This window comes from Cervus canadensis, chromosome X (genome assembly GCF_019320065.1).
Source record: "Cervus canadensis isolate Bull #8, Minnesota chromosome X, ASM1932006v1, whole genome shotgun sequence".
Taxonomy (NCBI): domain Eukaryota; kingdom Metazoa; phylum Chordata; class Mammalia; order Artiodactyla; family Cervidae; genus Cervus; species Cervus canadensis.
This window is the reverse complement of record NC_057419.1, coordinates 20,298,859-20,316,023: the sequence shown is the minus strand read 5'-3', so window position 1 is coordinate 20,316,023 and position 17,165 is coordinate 20,298,859. Positions and strand designations below refer to the sequence as shown.

The 17,165-nt window shown below is 39.6% G+C and overlaps 1 protein-coding gene across 3 annotated transcripts in view; it reads right to left on the bottom strand.

Moving 5' to 3' along the window:
- Positions 1-17,165, bottom strand: part of REPS2 (RALBP1 associated Eps domain containing 2) — a 258,187-nt gene that overhangs the window by 117,884 nt on the left and 123,138 nt on the right. For all 3 annotated transcript variants that reach the window (XM_043459392.1, XM_043459393.1, XM_043459394.1), the window contains exons 7-9: positions 16,313-16,376; positions 14,203-14,345; positions 1,307-1,401 (exon numbers count right to left, since the gene is read on the bottom strand). In XM_043459392.1, coding sequence (XP_043315327.1) covers positions 1,307-1,401; positions 14,203-14,345; positions 16,313-16,376 — 302 coding nt within the window. The remainder of the gene's footprint in view (positions 1-1,306; positions 1,402-14,202; positions 14,346-16,312; positions 16,377-17,165) is intronic.

Below are 17,165 nucleotides of genomic sequence, written 5' to 3'. Positions count from 1 at the left end.
ACGTTTAACCAGAAAGAATATGAATTAAGACATTTTTTAGTAAATCACCTAAGAACAACATAATTTTACACAAGCAAGGCTACCCATAGCAAAAAAAAATTTTTTTTTAATTTAAAAATAAAACAAAAAAACAAAAACCAGGGGAACTGCATAAGAGTTGTAGCATCCTGGCCTGACAGACAAACTTCTACCGACACTGCCAGCAACCCAGAATACACTGGGGGCTATGAAAAGTGGCTGACAATCATGTCTGCTTCACCATCATACACATTCTACAGAAAAAGAAATTGAAAAAGCCAAAAGTCTTTGAATGCACATCTATCACTCCACCTAAAACCACTTTATCTCTTTCCCAAGAGGAGAAATCTGCTAAGCAAAGGAGCACAGAGGCTACAACACACACACACACACACACACACACACACACAAAGTAGCAGAGAGGCTGAGAGAGATGTTATCAGAGAGAATGATGCAGAAGCGGGATGGACTGGCTCAGAGAGAATGGCAACCACAACACACACTACAGGCACCAGAGCCTCATGGGGGAAGAATAAATAATCACACACCATCACAAGAAATTTTGTAAATGGCCCTGTATCTTGCCTTTGATTTCTATCATCTTGCAACGTCAGAGCATGGTAATGGAAGCCTATGAACAAACCTCCATTTATGAAATACTTCCAGACTTTTCTCAGGGTGGGAACAACAGATATTGTTAAGTTGTCATCATGGCAATTATAACGGTGGTGATGGTGATGATAGTGCTGATATTAACAATAACCATAAGCACCCCTAAGCACACGTCTAAGCCCATCAATGGCCCATCATTAAAGGAGTTTTTCAGGTTTTTCTTGAGGATCATTCAAATTAGGCAGCTTTGAATGTGATTTGGGGCCCTCATACACAGCTCTCAAACTTCCTCTCAAAACTCTTCTGATTCATTATACCCTGTTAATGCCCAGCTGCTAAAAATACAGCTTTACAATGTTTACTTCAGAATTAAAGTTTGGTTAAAGTAAATAACCTGTATTCCATTTTTTTGGCTTAGTTTGGCAATACCTAAATTTCACCTCTAAAAGGTCAAGAGGCTACTTTGTTTTTTTCTCCAAATCTAGTTTTAGGAAGAAAAGAAATAAAAGGATAATTACAGATATATCTGGTGTCTAAATCTGAACTGCTGAGCTTCAAAGTACTATATGAAGAGAAAACGTTATGAAAGCAGATTTTCCAGAGCTTGTAAAGAACATCAGCTAACGGATTTAAGTGTACACACATCCTTACTTACTAACATATGATGATTTTTTACCTCCATCCGATTCAAGTCACGGGGTTGTTGGTTTGCTGGTATTGACTCAGAATAAGAATCAAATAATGCACACTCCCACTTGGGCTTAGGAAAGGCTAAAAAGAAACAAAAAGAATACGTAAGAATATATACTTTAGTCATAGTGATCATTGTTTCCTTGCAGCTTTTCTGTGCTTCATAAATAGAACAACAAAATCAGCCAGCTCCTATACTAGAGATGGCACTCATCATGCTGAGGTAGTATTTCATGTTTTTACATATACAAGCTGGTACTTCTACCACGCCTACTCTACAATTAAACTAAGGAACAGTGAAGTGAAGCACCTTAGTCAATGTCAAAGAGCCAGTAAATGAAGAAGAGGAACTTGAACTGCCAGCAGTCCTGCTGGAGAGTCCATGCTGTCAGCATTTCATGTTATATTAAAAATACAGAAGTCATTTTCCACCTTAACCATCAGTATCACAATACTTCCGTTTTAACTATGATACTAGCAACATTTTTAAATGGCAGTGACTATGGTGATAGTTTGCATACCATAAACATTAACTGAGGAAATACTCCATTTTAGCTATTACTATTGAAGTAAATGGGCTTCCCTGGTGGCTCAGAGGTTAAAGCGCCTGCCTGCAATGCAGGAGACCTGGGTTCGATCCCTGGGTCAGGAAGATTCCCTGGAGAAGGAAATGGCAACCCACTCCAGTATTCTTGCCTGGAGAATCCCATGGACAGAGGAGCCTGGTGGGCTACCGGCCATGGGGTCACAAAGAGTCGGACACGACTGAGTGACTTCACTTTCACTTTCACTATTGAAGTAAATAGACAAGATCTTACAATGCTGTGTGCTGAAGAAAATTTTATGAAATACTCATTCCTTTTGGTTAGCAGGAATAACAAATCTAAGAGCACAAGTTCTTACTGATTTATAACAATGAAATAAGAATCACATTATGGGTGTATTTCAACATAGTAAGTGCAGAGACAGCAGTTGTTTGCTGGGTAGACGAGTGGATCAGCATAAGAAAAATCATGCTACCTGTTAAGCTAACACTGAACACTCCCACTATTTCTTAGAAGCAGATTCTGTTTCACCACTTTTGTCACAAAGTAAGTAAAAAAGAAATGTCTGAACAGCTAAGGAAATTGTCAATAATCCAAAGAGGAAAAGCAGACTGGGGTAGACAGTAAACAGAAGCTACAAATCAAGTTTGTCAAGACCAGCTATTAAGAAATCAAAATTTTAATGGCATGTTTTTAAAAATATTGTTAATCAAATGTTAAAACATGGACAGGTGTTGTTTTGAATCCTTTCTCACCCTTTCATCACCACCAGGGTTTGAAATGCCAACTTCCCTCTTGGTAAAGTAGTGGCCACCAAGAAAGAGCTGCCACACACAGCTGAGCACAAGCACCTTAGATCGTTCCTCTGCTTCCTCTGGTCTGCATTTCACTGATAGCAGGTGGGACAAACCTTGAGCCCCAGTGATTTTTCTGACAATACCAAGTCGTCTCACCCTTTCCTTGGTTTAAAAAAAAAAAAACCCTCAGCAAAACACGTTTCCAAATTTGTACCATCCCTCAATCCAGCCCCAAGAGGAGTTTTAACTAAGATAAGATTTCTCTTTCTAGCTGACCAATCAGTGACTTGGCTACAATTATACACTGATGCCTTATCAAGAAGGAGTTGAGCTATGTAGAAAGTTAACACTTTCAAAAACTACCAAGACCATCCATTCACTACTAAATCTCTCTCCTGCAAGTCCCCATGTCTCCTCCTGCACCATCACTTCCCAGTGCCAGCCTCCCATGGCTGTGATCCACTCTGCCATGATCTGCTTTTCAGTTTCCACCCTCCATCCTCAAAACCTGCTCTCAGTTCAGCAACCAGCATGACCGTTTCAAACAGCAAATCTGATTGTGTCCCTTCCCTGCTTCAAACACATCATCATTGCCCATGATCTGTTCCCCACCTTCCACTACAGCCGTATCCTCAGGGCCTGGCTCTCTGCACTCCAGCCACCATGACCTGAAGTTCACATGCCTCCCCTGCTCCAAACTCCCTATCAGAGAGGGACACTGCAGCATACCTGCTGTCCCCTCTGCCCAGAGCCCACTCTTCCCCCTTCATCACCTGCAGTGCCCTTAGTTCACCCTTCATGTTTAAGTGCAAACATTTAAGGAAGTCCTCCCTAAAGTCATCCATTCTCCAACTGTCTGTAAGTCCTATGATGGTAAGAACTCTCTTTTATATAGCACTCTGACCACAGAGAATAACACAGTGCCTCTGACATAGTATGTAACCAGTAAGTACTTTTAACAAATTATAGGCTAAAAATCTATACCAAAATCCACCCAGTCACCTAGACATAAAAATATCCAAAAGCCCATGAGTAAGCCACCAAATAATCCAAAGTCTCCTTCCAATTCTGCCTTTTAATTTTCACTGTTGGCAGGCAGGGGGGAAAGAGATACAACAATTCTTGTTTCATTATTTTATTGAAAACAAGTTTATATATTTATGAATGCACAAAGGTATCAACCAAATTTACACTCTTCACCAATGTTATTGAAGACTGGATTAATTTGTTTTAAAGACCAAATAGAGATCAATTTGAAAATTTTTGAAACAAGAGGTAAGTTTTTTAAAAATTCAAATTTGGTCTCATAAAAATGAACCCTCAAAATGAATAGGACCACTAATATTTTTCAAAGTCTAAAAGCATAGAGAAGACCTCAATAGTTCTGGCCATTTTCTTGAATCAAATACAAAAATAAACAAGGGTGATAAACCATTTAAAAGTTAACTACTAAACCCTTAGTTACCTTATTTACCTAAAATGTATTTACTATCAGTATGTTTGATGGGGTTTTATGAGGTCTCTTGTGATTTTTGCTAGAACTATATAATTATTATTTAAGATTAATCCCACAAACTGGAAATGATGGGCAATTTTTATTTAATTGAAGGGTATGTGATAGATTCTTCTGTTTTTTTCTATATAAATGCATGCTACATAAAAGGTCACAAACAAATTGGTGTGGGGGCGGAGGGGGGGTTCAAACAAGGAGTCATGGTACTTGGCCTAGGTTCCATGGCCACATCACATAAAAATAAGGAAACCACATTCATCAAAACCCCAAAATGGAAGATGGCAGAGGAATAGGACGGGGAGACCACTTTCTCCCCCACAAATTCATCAAAAGATCATTTGAACGCTGAGCAAATACCACAAAACAACTTCTGAATGCTGGCGGAGGACACCAGGCAGCCAGAAAGGCAGCCCATTGTCTTCGAAAGGAGGTACGACAAAATATAAAAGATAAAAAGAGAGACAAAAAAGTTAGGGAGGGAGACCCATCCCGGGGAGGGAGTTGTAAAAGAGAAGTTTCCAAACACCAGGAAACCCTCTCACCAGTGGGTCTTTGGGGAGTTTTGGAATCTCAGAGGGCAACATAACTGGGAGGAAAAAATAAAACCCACAGATTACACGCCTAACTGCAAATCCCAGCAGACAAGTAGCCCAGATGCTCACATCTGCCACCAGCAAGCGGGGGCTGAACGGGAGGCACGGGCTGCAGTGCTTAGGGTAAGGACTGGGCCTGAATGCCCTGAAGGCAATCTGAGGGAGCTAACATGAGATAGCAACCCAAACTGTGGGACAGCCAGAGAGAGGGAAGGGAAAAAAAAAAAGAGGAAAGAGAGAGAGAGAACTTTCCCAAAAAAAGCTCTAACCTAAGGCACTGCCAGGCCCACTCACAGAACAAAGGACTGAGCTAATACCAAAGGAAAGCTAGCCGGCAGCAGACTGGCCCATTCCCCGCTGGAGGAAGGGAGGCAGGCGGGTGCCAGCCAGAGCCGGAAGGAAAGGGGCAAACTCGGCCCCAGAGACGGCATCCTCTACCAAACTACAAGCAGGCTCCCAGTTGCTAACCAAGTTTTCCTGAGATCCTGGATGGTTGACATCTGCCAGGAGGGTTGCAGCCAGAGATCAGCTCCCCAGAGGAGACACACAGCACACCTGAGACAGCGCTCCCGCTGTGCACTGGGAAACAGAGCAGCCAGGACCAGGGAGGTGATAAGATGCACTGCCCCACCTGGGGAGAGTGTGCTCGCCAAGCACCTGGTCGCCCGAGCTGCTCAGACCTGGGAAGAGCACAAAACGCAGGCCCAACCGAGTCTGTGCCTTTGTGGAGTACCCGAGAACCTGAGCCTGACTGGCTTAGACCTGGAAGTGCATACAACCCAGGGCCCGCCTTAGACAGTTTGCCTGCAGAGCAACCTGGAGCCTGAGCAGTGCAGACCAGGAAAGCACACACGCCATGAGCGGGGACAAACCCAGTGTGGCCCAGACACTGCAAGCACGCCCCACACACACCAGTGATATTCGTTTGCAGTGTTCCTCCCTCCCACAGCACGACTGAACAAGTGAGCCTAAATAAGTGACCACCTTCGCCCCCATGTTTCAGGGCAGAAATTAGACACTGAAGAGACTTGCAAACAGAGGAAGCCAAAATAAACAAAGAAGAGGGAACCACTTTGGAAGTGACAGGTGCAACAGATTAAAACCCTGTAGTTAGCACTGATTACATTGGAAGGGGCCTATAGACCTTGAGAAGAAGTATAAGCTGGGACAAGGAACTATCTGAAACTGAACTGACCCCACACTGCCCTCAACAGCTCCAGAGAATCTTAGATATATTTTACTATTATCATTTTTTAATTTTTAAAATTTTTTTAAGTTCTTTACTACTCCTGTAATTTTCATTCTTAAAACCTACTATTACCTTGCAAAAAAAGACCCTATTTTTAAAGCAAATTTCATTTTTTTTATAACTTTCACAATTTTGGATTTTTTTTTAATACTGTATTTTTGACAGTCTAACCTCTACTCTAGATTTTTAATCTTTGCTTTTTGGTATTTGTTATCAATTCTATACCTTTAAGAACCCAATCTTCAGTACCCATTTTTACTTAGGAGTGTAATGACTGGCTTGATTGCTCTCTTTCCTTTTGACTCTCCTTTTTCTCCCCCTGGTCACCTCCATCTCCTCCCTCCCCGTTCTCTTCTCTACCCAACTCTGTGAATCTCTTTGGGTATTCTGGGCTGTGGAGAACACTTAGGGAACTGATCACAGGCTAGATTGGTCTCTCTCCTTTTGACTACCCCTCCTCTCCTCCTGGTCACCTCTATCTCCTTCCTCCCTCTTTCCTCTATGGAATTCCATGAACCTCTCTGAGTGTTCCAGACTGTGGAGAGCAAACAGGGAATTGATTACTGGCTAGATTGCTCTCTCCCCTTTTGATTTCCCCTCTTGCCCTCCTGGTCACCTTTATCTCCCTCCTCCCTCTTCTCTTCTCCATGTAACTCTGTGAACCTCTCTGGGTGTCCCCCACTGTGGAGAATCTTTTCACCATTAACCTAGATGTTTTATCATTGGTGCTGTATGGATGGAGAAGTTTTGAGGCTACTGTAAGAATAAGCCATAAGAATAAGAGGCAGGAGGCTTAAATCCAGAACTTGACAAGAACAGAAAACTCCTGACTCAAGGGAACATTAATCAACAAGAGCTCATCCAAAAGCCTCCATACCTACACTGAAATCAAGCTCCACCCAAGAGCTAACAAGTTTCAGAGCAAGACATACCAAGCTAATTCTCCAACAATGCAGGAACATAACCCTGAGCACAAAAATACAGGCAGCCAAAAGTCACACCAAACGCATATACACCTCAAAACTCACTACTGGACACTTCATTGCACTGCAGAGAGAAGAGGTCCAGATCCACCCACCAGAACACCAATGTAAGCTTCCCTAACCAGGAAACCTTGACAAGCCACTTGTCCAACCCCACCCACAGGGAGGAACCTCCACAATAAAGAGGAACCACAAACTTCCAGCATACAGAAAGGCCACCCCAAACACAGCAGCCTGAACAAGATGAAAAGGCAGAGAAATATTCAGCAGGTAAAGGAACATGATAACAGCCCACCAAACCAAACAAAAGAGGAGGAGATAGGGAGTCTACCTGAAAAAGAATTCAGAATAATGACAGTAAAAATAATCGAAAATCTTGAAAACAAAATGGAGTTACAGATAAATAGTCTGGAGACAAGGATTGAGAAGATGCAAGAAAAGTTTAACAAGGACACAGAAGAAATAAAAAGAGTCAATCAATAATGAATAATGCAATAATTGAGATCAAAAGCACTCTGGAGGGAACCAAGAGTAGAATAACTGAGGCAGAAGATAGGATAAGTGAGGTGGAAGATAGAATGGTGGAAATAAATGAAGCAGAGAAGAAAAAAGAAAAAGGAATCAACCTCAGAGACCTCTGGGACAGTGTTAAATGCCCCAACATTCGAATCATAGGAGTCCCAGAAGAAGAAGACAAAAAGAAAGACCATAAGAAAATAGTTGAGGAGATAATAGTTGAGAACTTTCCTAAAATGGGTAAGGAAATAGCCACACAAGTCCAAGAAATCCAGAGAGTCCCAAACAGGATAAACCCAAGGTGAAACACCCCTAAGACACATATTAATCAAATTAATGAAGATCAAACACAAAGAACAAATATTAAAAGCAGCAATGGAAAAACAACAAATAACTCACAAGGGTATCCCCATAAGGACAGCAGCTGATCTTTCTATAGAAACTCTTCAAGCCAGAAGGGAATGGCAGGACATACTTTAAGTGATGAAAGAGAAAAACCTACAACTCAGATTACTGTACCCAGCAAGGATCTCATTCAAATATGAAGGAGAAATCAAAAGCTTTACAGACAAGCAAAAGCTGAGAGAATTCAGCACCATCAAAACAGCTCTTCAACAAATGCTAAAGGATCTTCTCTAGATAGGAAACAGAAAAGGTTTATAAACTCGAACCCAAAACAACAAAGTAAATGGCAACGGGACCACACCTATCAATAATTACCTTAAATGTAAATGGGTTGAATGCCCTAACCAAAAGACAAAGACTGGCTGAATGGATACAAAAACAAGACCCCTTTATATGCTGCCTACAAGAGACACACCTCAAAACAAGGGACACATACAGACTGAAAGTGAAGGGCTGGAAAAAGATATTTCATGCAAATGGACACCAGAAGAAAGTAGGAGTAGCAATACTCATATCAAATAAAATAGACTTTGATATAAAAGCCATGAAAAGAGACAAAGAAGGACACTACATAATGATCAAAGGATCAATCCAAGAAGAAGATGTAAGAATTATAAATACATATGCACCCAACATAGGAGCGCTGCAGTATGTAAGGCAAATGATAACAAGTATGAAAGGGGAAATTAACAGTAACACAATAATAGTGGGAGACTTTAATACCCCACTCACACCTATGGATAGATCAACTAAACAGAAAATTAACAAGGAAACACAAACTTTAAATGGTACAATGGACCAGCTAGACCTAATTGATATCTATAGGACATTTCACCCCAAAATAATCAATTTCACCTTTTTCTCAAGTGCACACGGAACCTTCTCCAGAATAGATCACATCCTGGGCCATAAATATAGCCTTGGTAAATTCAAAAAAATTGAAATCATTCCAAGTATCTTTTCTGACCACAATGCAGTAAGATTAGATGTCAACTACAGGGGAAAAAAAAACTATTAAAAATACAAACATATGGAGGCTAAACAACACACTTCTGAATAAACAAAAAATCACAGAAGAAATCAAAAAAGAAATCAAAATATGCATAGAAACAAATGAAAGTGAAAACACAATCCAAAACCTATGAGATTCAGTAAAACCAGTGCCAAGGGGAAGGTTCACAACAATACAAGCCTACCTCAAGAAATGGGAGAGAAATCAAATAAATAACCTAACTCTACACCTAAAGCAACTAGAAAAAGAAGAAATGAAGCACCCCAGGGTTAGAAGAAGGAAAGAAATCATAAAAATTAGGGCAGAAATAAATGCAAAAAAAACAAAGGAGACCACAGCCAAAATCAACAAAGCTAAAAGCTGGTTCTTTGAGAAGATAAATAAAATAAACAAACCATTAGCCAGACTCATCAAGAAAAAAAGGGAGAAGAATCAAATCAACAAAATTAGAAATGAAAATGGAGAAATCACAACAGACAAGAGAGAAATACAAAGGTCATAAGAGACTACTATCAGCAACTATATGACAGTAAGTGGACAACTTGGAAGAAATGGACAAATTCTCAGAAAAGTATAACTTTCCAAAACTGAACCAGGCAGAAATAGAAAATCTTAACAGATCTATCACAAGCACAGAAATCAAAACTGTAATCAGAAATCTTCCAGCAAACAAAAGCCCAGGACCAGATGGCCTCACAACTCAATTCTACCAAAATTTATAGAAGAGCTAACACCTATCCTACTCAAACTCCTCCAGAAAATTGCAGAGGAAGGTCAACTCTCAAACTCATTCTATGAGGCCACCATCATCCAATACCAAAACCAGACAGAGGTGCCACAAAAATAGAAAACTACAGGTCAATAACACTGATGAATATAGATGCAAAAATCCTCAACAAAATTCTAGCAAACAGAATCCAACAACATATTAAAAAGATCATACATCATGACCAAGTGGGCTTTATCCCAGGGATGCAAGGGTTCTTCAATATTTGCAAATCAATCAATGTGATACACCACATTAACAAATTGAAAGATTAAAACCATATGATTATCTCAATAGATGCAGAGAAAGCCTTTGACAAAATTCAACATCCATTTATGATAAAAACCCAACAGAAAGCAGGCATAGAAGGAACATACCTCAACATAATAAAAACCATATATGACAAACCCACAGCAAACATTATCCTCAATGGTGAAAAATTGAAAGCATTTCCCCTAAAGTCAGGAACAAGACAAGGATGCCCACTCTCACCACTACTAGTCAACATAGTTTTGGAAGTGTTGGCCACAGCAATCAGAGCAGAAAAAGAAATAAAAGGAATCCAGATAGGAAAAGAAGAAGTAAAACTCTCCCTATTTGCAGACGACATGATCCTCTACATAGAAAACCCTAAAGACTCCATCAGAAAATTACCAGAGCTAATCAATGAATATAGTAAAGTTGCAGGATATAAAATTAACACACATCACCAGCCCAGGTGGGATGCATGAGACAAGTGCTTGGGCCTGGTGCACTGGGAAGACCCAGAGGAATCGGGTGGAGAGGGAGGTGGGAGGGGGGATCGGGATGGGGAATACGTGTAAATCTATGGCTGATTCATATCAATGTATGACAAAACCCACTGAAAAAATAAATAAATAAATAAAGGGAAAAAAAATTAACACACAGAAATCCCTTGCATTCCTATACACTAACAAAGAGAAAACAGAAAGAGAAATTAAGGAAACAATTCCATTCACCACTGCAACGAAAAGAATAAAAAACTTAGGAATAAATCCACCTAAAGAAACAAAAGACCTATATATAGAAAACTATAAAACACTGATGAAAGAAATCAAAGATGACACAAATAGATGGAGAAATATACCATGTTCATGGATCTGAAGAATCAATACAGTGAAAATGAGTATACTACCCCCAAAAGCAATCTATAGATTCAATGCAATCCTTATCAAGCTACCAACGGTATTTTTCAGAGAACTAGAACAAATAATTTCAGAGTTTGTATGGAAACACAAAAAACCTTGAATAGCCAAAGCAATCTTGAGAAAGAAGAATGGAACTGGAGGAATCAACCTGCCTGACTTCAGGCTGTACTACAAAGCAACAATCATTAAGACAGTGTGTTACTTGCACAAAGACAGAAATGTAGATCAATGGAACAAAATAGAAAGCCCAGAGATAAATCCATGCACCTATGGATACCCTATCTTTGACAAAGGAGGCAAGAATATATAATGGAGAAAAGACAATCTATTTAACAAGTGGTGCTGGGAAAACTGGTCAACCACTTGTAAAAGAATGAAACTAGAACACTTTCTAACACCACACATAAAAATAAACTCAAAATGGATTAAAGATCTAAATGTAAGACCAGAAACTATAAAATTCCTAGAGGAAAACACAGGCAAAACACTGTTTGACATAAATCATAGCAGGATCCTCTATGACCCGCCTCCCAGAGTAATGGAAATAAAAACAAAAATAAACTAATGGGACCTAATTAAACTTAAAAGCTTTTGCACAATGCAGGAAATTATAAGCAAGGTGAAAAGACAGCTTTCAGAATGGGAGAAAATAATAGCAAATGAAGCAAATGACAAAGAATTAATCTCAAAAATATACAAGCAACTCCTGAAGCTCAATTCCAGAAAAATAAGCGACCCTATCAAAAAATGGGCCAAAGAACTAAACAGACATCTATCCAAAGAAGACATACAGATGGCTAACAAACACACGAAAAGATGCTCAACATCACTCATTATCAGAGAAATGCAAATCAAAACCACAATGAGGTACCATTTCACTCCAGTCAGAAAGGCTGCTATCTAAGAGTCTACAAACAATAAATGCTGGAGAGGGTGTGGAGAAAAGGGACTCCTCTTACACTGTTGGTGGGAATGCAAACTAGTACAGCCACTACGGGGAACAGTGTGGAGATTCCTTAAAAAACTGGAAATAGAACTGCCATACAACCCAGCAATCCCACTGCTGGGCATACACACCGAGGAAACCAGAATTGAAAGAGACACATGTACCCCACTGTTCATCGCAGCACTGTTTACAATAGCCAGGACATGGAAGCAACCTAGATGTCCAGTGGCAGATGAATGGATAAGAAAGCCGTGGTACATTTACACAATGGAATATTACTCATCTATTAAAAAGAATGCATTTGAATCAGTTCTAATGAGGTGGATGAAACTGGAGCCTATTATACAGAGCAAAGCAAGTCAGAAAGAAAAACACCAATACAGTATATTAACATATATATATGGAATTTAGAAAGATGGTAATGATGGCCCTATATGCAAGACAGCAAAAGAGACACAGATGTAAAGAACAGACTTTTGGACTCTGTGGGAGAAGGTGAAGGTGGGATGATTTGAGAGAATAGCACTGAAACATGTATATTATCATATGTGAAATAGATCACCAGTCCAGGTTCAATGCATGAGACAGGGTGCTCAGGGCTGGTGCACTGGGATGACCCTGAGGGATGGGATGGGGAGGGAGGTGAGAAGGAGGGTCAGGATGGAGAACACATGTACACCCATGGCTGATTCATGTGAATGTATGGCAAAAACCACAGTATTATAAAGTAATTAGCCTCCAATTAAAATAAAGAAAAAAAAACCCAAAATGGAATGAGAGAGGAGAGTGAGACAGAGAAAGGGACACAGAGAGAGACACTGAAGAGGAAATACAGCAGTGTATCATGCTGTCCACTTGCAAACTAGTTCCTAAGGACTCCTGACAGTCTCCCCAAGCCTGTAAGGAAAGGGAGCAGGCTGGAGTTACAGTCCACTGGTGTCAGAAAGCAGCTGCTTTAAGCAAAGTCCAAGTTCTGAAATATGTAGTTGCATTTGCTCTGTGAACCCTCCCCTTCATATGTTTTCTGAGGACCTCTGGTCATGATCCTATGGGTCATGCTTCCCCCAATTTTTTTACCTGTCCCTGGCACCAGACATTCTTCCCTCTGGTTGAGCCTCCACCCATTAGTACATACCACAGAATGACAGACTTTTTTATTAATATTTAGGAGTCAGTGATCTCAAGACTGACTTAGATAGGTAACTGGTCACTTTGAATCTCATGCCTTTATGAGGAGGGGACAAGAGAAGATAATCTAAGATCTCTTCCAGATCTAACCACAAAATTTATGCTCTATTAATGACTAATCACATTTTCTTTAGACACTGGTTACCTCTTGCCAATAATCATCAGTAACTAAGCTATCATGTTTTAGAGATCCTCCCTAAAAAGTAAGAATTGCTATTGAAACCACCAGCTGTTCCTGGACAGCTGTTTCTTTCAAAGGAAGCTATACTTCTATGAGTAATAGAATTCACATCAGAAATCAGTCCATTGCCTTTGAATGGTCAAAAGGCACTAGTAATTTTTTCAATCTTCCAAAGAAGTTAATACAAATGTTGGACTCATCGTAACTCTTTCCTCTCCAGAGGATTGGGGACTGCTGTTAATTAATGAAAAAGACAAAGAGAGTCCTATTCCAACTTTCTAGCATGCTAGAATGTTCTGTATCTTTCATCTGATTGCAGTTATAATGGGTGAATACATGAAAAAAACTAAGTGTACCTTTTAAGATTACAGCCTTTCATACATATTACTGCATGGAATTTTTAAACTTTTTTATTAGGTACAAGATTCCTAGTCCATTCCATTGCCCAAGGTCACTTAGGGACACCAGAATTGGCCTGAAGATGCCAAGTCAGCACTGGCTCTAAAGGAAGATCTTCCTCTTCATGTTTTTATCAGCTGGGGGTTCAGGAGTTGGCTGGTCCACAATTTTTATGAAAGATGCGAAGAGCTGACTCATTTGAAAAGACCCTGATGGTAGGAAAGATTGAGGGCAGGAGGAGAAGGGGACAACAGAGGATGAGATGGTTGGATGGCAATACTGACTCAATGGACATGAGTTTGGGTGGGCTCTGGGAGTTAGTGTTGGACAGGGAGGCCTGGTGTGCTGCAGCTCATGGGGTCGCAAAGAGACGGACACAACTGATAGACTGAACTGAACTGAAGTGACCTTGGTTTAAATCTATCCAGACAGTACTCACACTTACCCAGATGATCCCTATGACTCACATGATAAGTTGTGAGTCTAACACCAGGTAAAGAAAGTAACTATAGATACAAAGAACTCCTCAAAGTATGTGGACATCATCTTAAAAAGCAAAAGTTCCTTATAAGGTCAGGATGGGAAACACCTAAGGTTTGGGATTTATGACCAGGCCTTACCTGCTTGCAGGTACTCTGGCTGCAGAGTTGGAGGCAGGCCCTCAGGCAATGGGTAGCCGTTCTTTCGGGCCACAATGAGATGAAATGCAGCACAGAACTCTGGCAGGGTCAGGGCTCCATCGCAGTCGGCATCACTCAGTTCCCTAAATATAGCAGATATCATGAGAGCCTAACATGGGGCTCAGAGGTAAAGTTGCTCAGCCTCAAACATGCAAACACAACTCCTAGGCTCCCTGGTGGTGGCCCTGCAGGATCCCCCAAATTCATATAAAATCTCAGGAGGCCATACAGAGGAAGAAAAATCAACACCACTAGCATGAGTAGCACTTTATAAATTAAAATTTAAAGTCTTTAAGTTCTCCAGTAGATCTGTTTTTCTAAGAGACTGCACAAGCAAAAATCTATGGGATGAAAAGGAACAGGATGCCCACAGTTTCACAGTTAGTTGACACTCATTCAATAAATGCCTGGTGACAAGTGCCCGAGCTTGGCACTTGAAATAGTTGGAGGAAGGGCTGGCCCTGCCCTTTCACCAGTGTCCCGACCATTACTCTATTACCCAAACTCAGATACAAGCATTTCATTTTTCAGCTTTAAGGAAAAACCTTAAACATTTCAAGTCACACAAATGTTGCATCAAAAATTTGCTTGAAAATTCTCTCCTGGAAAAATACAAATAAGCTCAGCAATACTTGTTGAATTATATTTTTAGATAAAAATAGCAACTAGAGAAGGCTGGAACCAGAGATGGAAAGTAAGAAAGGGAGAGGCTTGAAAAGGCTTATCTTTGCTTCAGTCATTGTTTTCCACTGAAAAGCAGAGACCTATTTGCCAAAACAACTAAGACCCCATAAGCTCAACCAGCCTCTTAGGCGTACAGAGACAAATACGCCTGTGTTAGGACAAGCAGAGAGAGAAGGCATATTTTTTTCTACTTGAAAGAAAAACCATGGAAGGTAAGCTCTGGAACTTTCCTTTGGAACTTCACACCCACCTCCCCCTGGAATATTCAGAAAGTACCAGGTCCCCAGGGTAAGGAACCAGGGAACTTTTTTAAACGATGGGTGGAGAGAGGCCCACAAAGCTTCTGTGGATATATCTCAACAAAAAGATAGGAACCCTCATGCCGATAATGTTAAGACTGGGAATTCTGTCGAAACAGACTGTGTTCTTTACAAAATGATAACTTCTTTTTTTCCCAAGCTTTAAAGCCTAATAAGGTTTGCCATTTTTCTTTAATGTTAGAATATATTGCTGAAGAACGGAAAGCCAGCTCAGGATCCCAGATACAGTAGCATTTACAAGTGTCAATGGAATAGTTTTTCAATATGATGCACAAAACATGACAAGTAATTTTAAATCCCATTATAATTTTTTGTAAATCCTCATCTAAAAAGTTCTACGTAAATATTCCAATACTTTAATTATATATTTATAGCAGCATGGTCTCCCACTCAGTCTCAAGGAAGAACAGCCCACACGCAGCCAGGAGCTTATAGAGGCACCAAACGCTTTCATAAAAGCAAACAGAGCCATCTGGACCAGCTTGTGAAGCCCTTCTGGAGCCGGGGATGCATCTGGCACGGCAGCAAGGTACAGAGCACACCATAGCTGCAAGTCTGAGCCAGGGTCCAGCTGATAAACACGAGCCAAATTTATGAAACTCAGAGGCAGCAAGAATAGTCAAATTTAACTTAATTCCAAAATATCTGTGGACCTTCTGTTCACCTGGCCTCATAAAATATTATAAAGAATAGCTTTTCAAGGTTCTCTAGTTATGTGCAGCACATGAAGTAGAAAAATCTGAAAATACACAAGATGGAAATTCTCATATGCTCATACAACTGCTTGTATTCAAAAGGCATCTAGGTGAGGATACTAATCAGGAAATTACTTTTTAAATGAGCAAAATAGTGAATAATATATTCCAGACACTATTCATTGTGCTTTTCATATAATAATCTTCACAGCAATAATAATTTAAGTTCTAGTCATACTCTTAGTTTATTTTTAAAAAATTTAAAACATTATTGCTTTAAAATGCAAAAGTAGGAGCTAAGGGATGGCTATGGATAACAGTATGAAACTACAAGGCATTAATTGTACTTACCATATATAGGAGAGTTCTGGAATGGAAAGTTTTGATTTGGTGAAGAAGTTTTTGGCAACAGAACCTGTCAAGAGCCATTGTTTAAATAAATCATTAATTACTTACCTAGAGCAGCTTTTTCATTTATGTATAGATGAATTACCGTTTTTTCATTCAGCCATCCCTACCATATAACAATCACAAACATAACAACTATTCATCAAAGCAACTACAAATCATGTGGCTAAAAACAACATACAAACAGCTTTTAAAACAATATGTAAATTAGAATAGGGCAAAAGAATTAGTGACATAATACTTATTATCACATGAAAAGTATATTATGTTCAAGTTCCTTCTTCATTTTTCTGAAAATCTGCAAAATTTACTAAAAATTTAAAAGATAAAAATATCAAAATTTTCAAAGTAAAAATCTGTCCAGCATTTTAAATGAAAGGGTGTGTGAAAGTAATACACAATAATGGTAGGAAACAAAGCAAAAAGAAGAAAATCAACACCATTAACCTCATCATACTACAGATAAGACAGGCATCTTGGCTAAGTGTTTCAGTGAGATTTTAGATCTCTTGGTGGCTCTTCAAGAATTGTATCCATGAACCTATTACTACTTCCTTTATTCATTGCAAATTCACCAATATCAATGGAAATCATGAAATGATTCCATTCTGCATCTTATGTAGCTGCAATCTCCAACTGCACTTAAAATGTTTATTTAGCCTTAATCCTTATTGAGATTGAAATTTTTATGCTGTCTGCTCTCAAAACAGTTTCACAATTCTAACACAAAAATTAGTCAAGTCAAAGCCCTAAACGCTATTCTTAACTGATAAAGTCAAAAGTCTTTCCTTAGTAA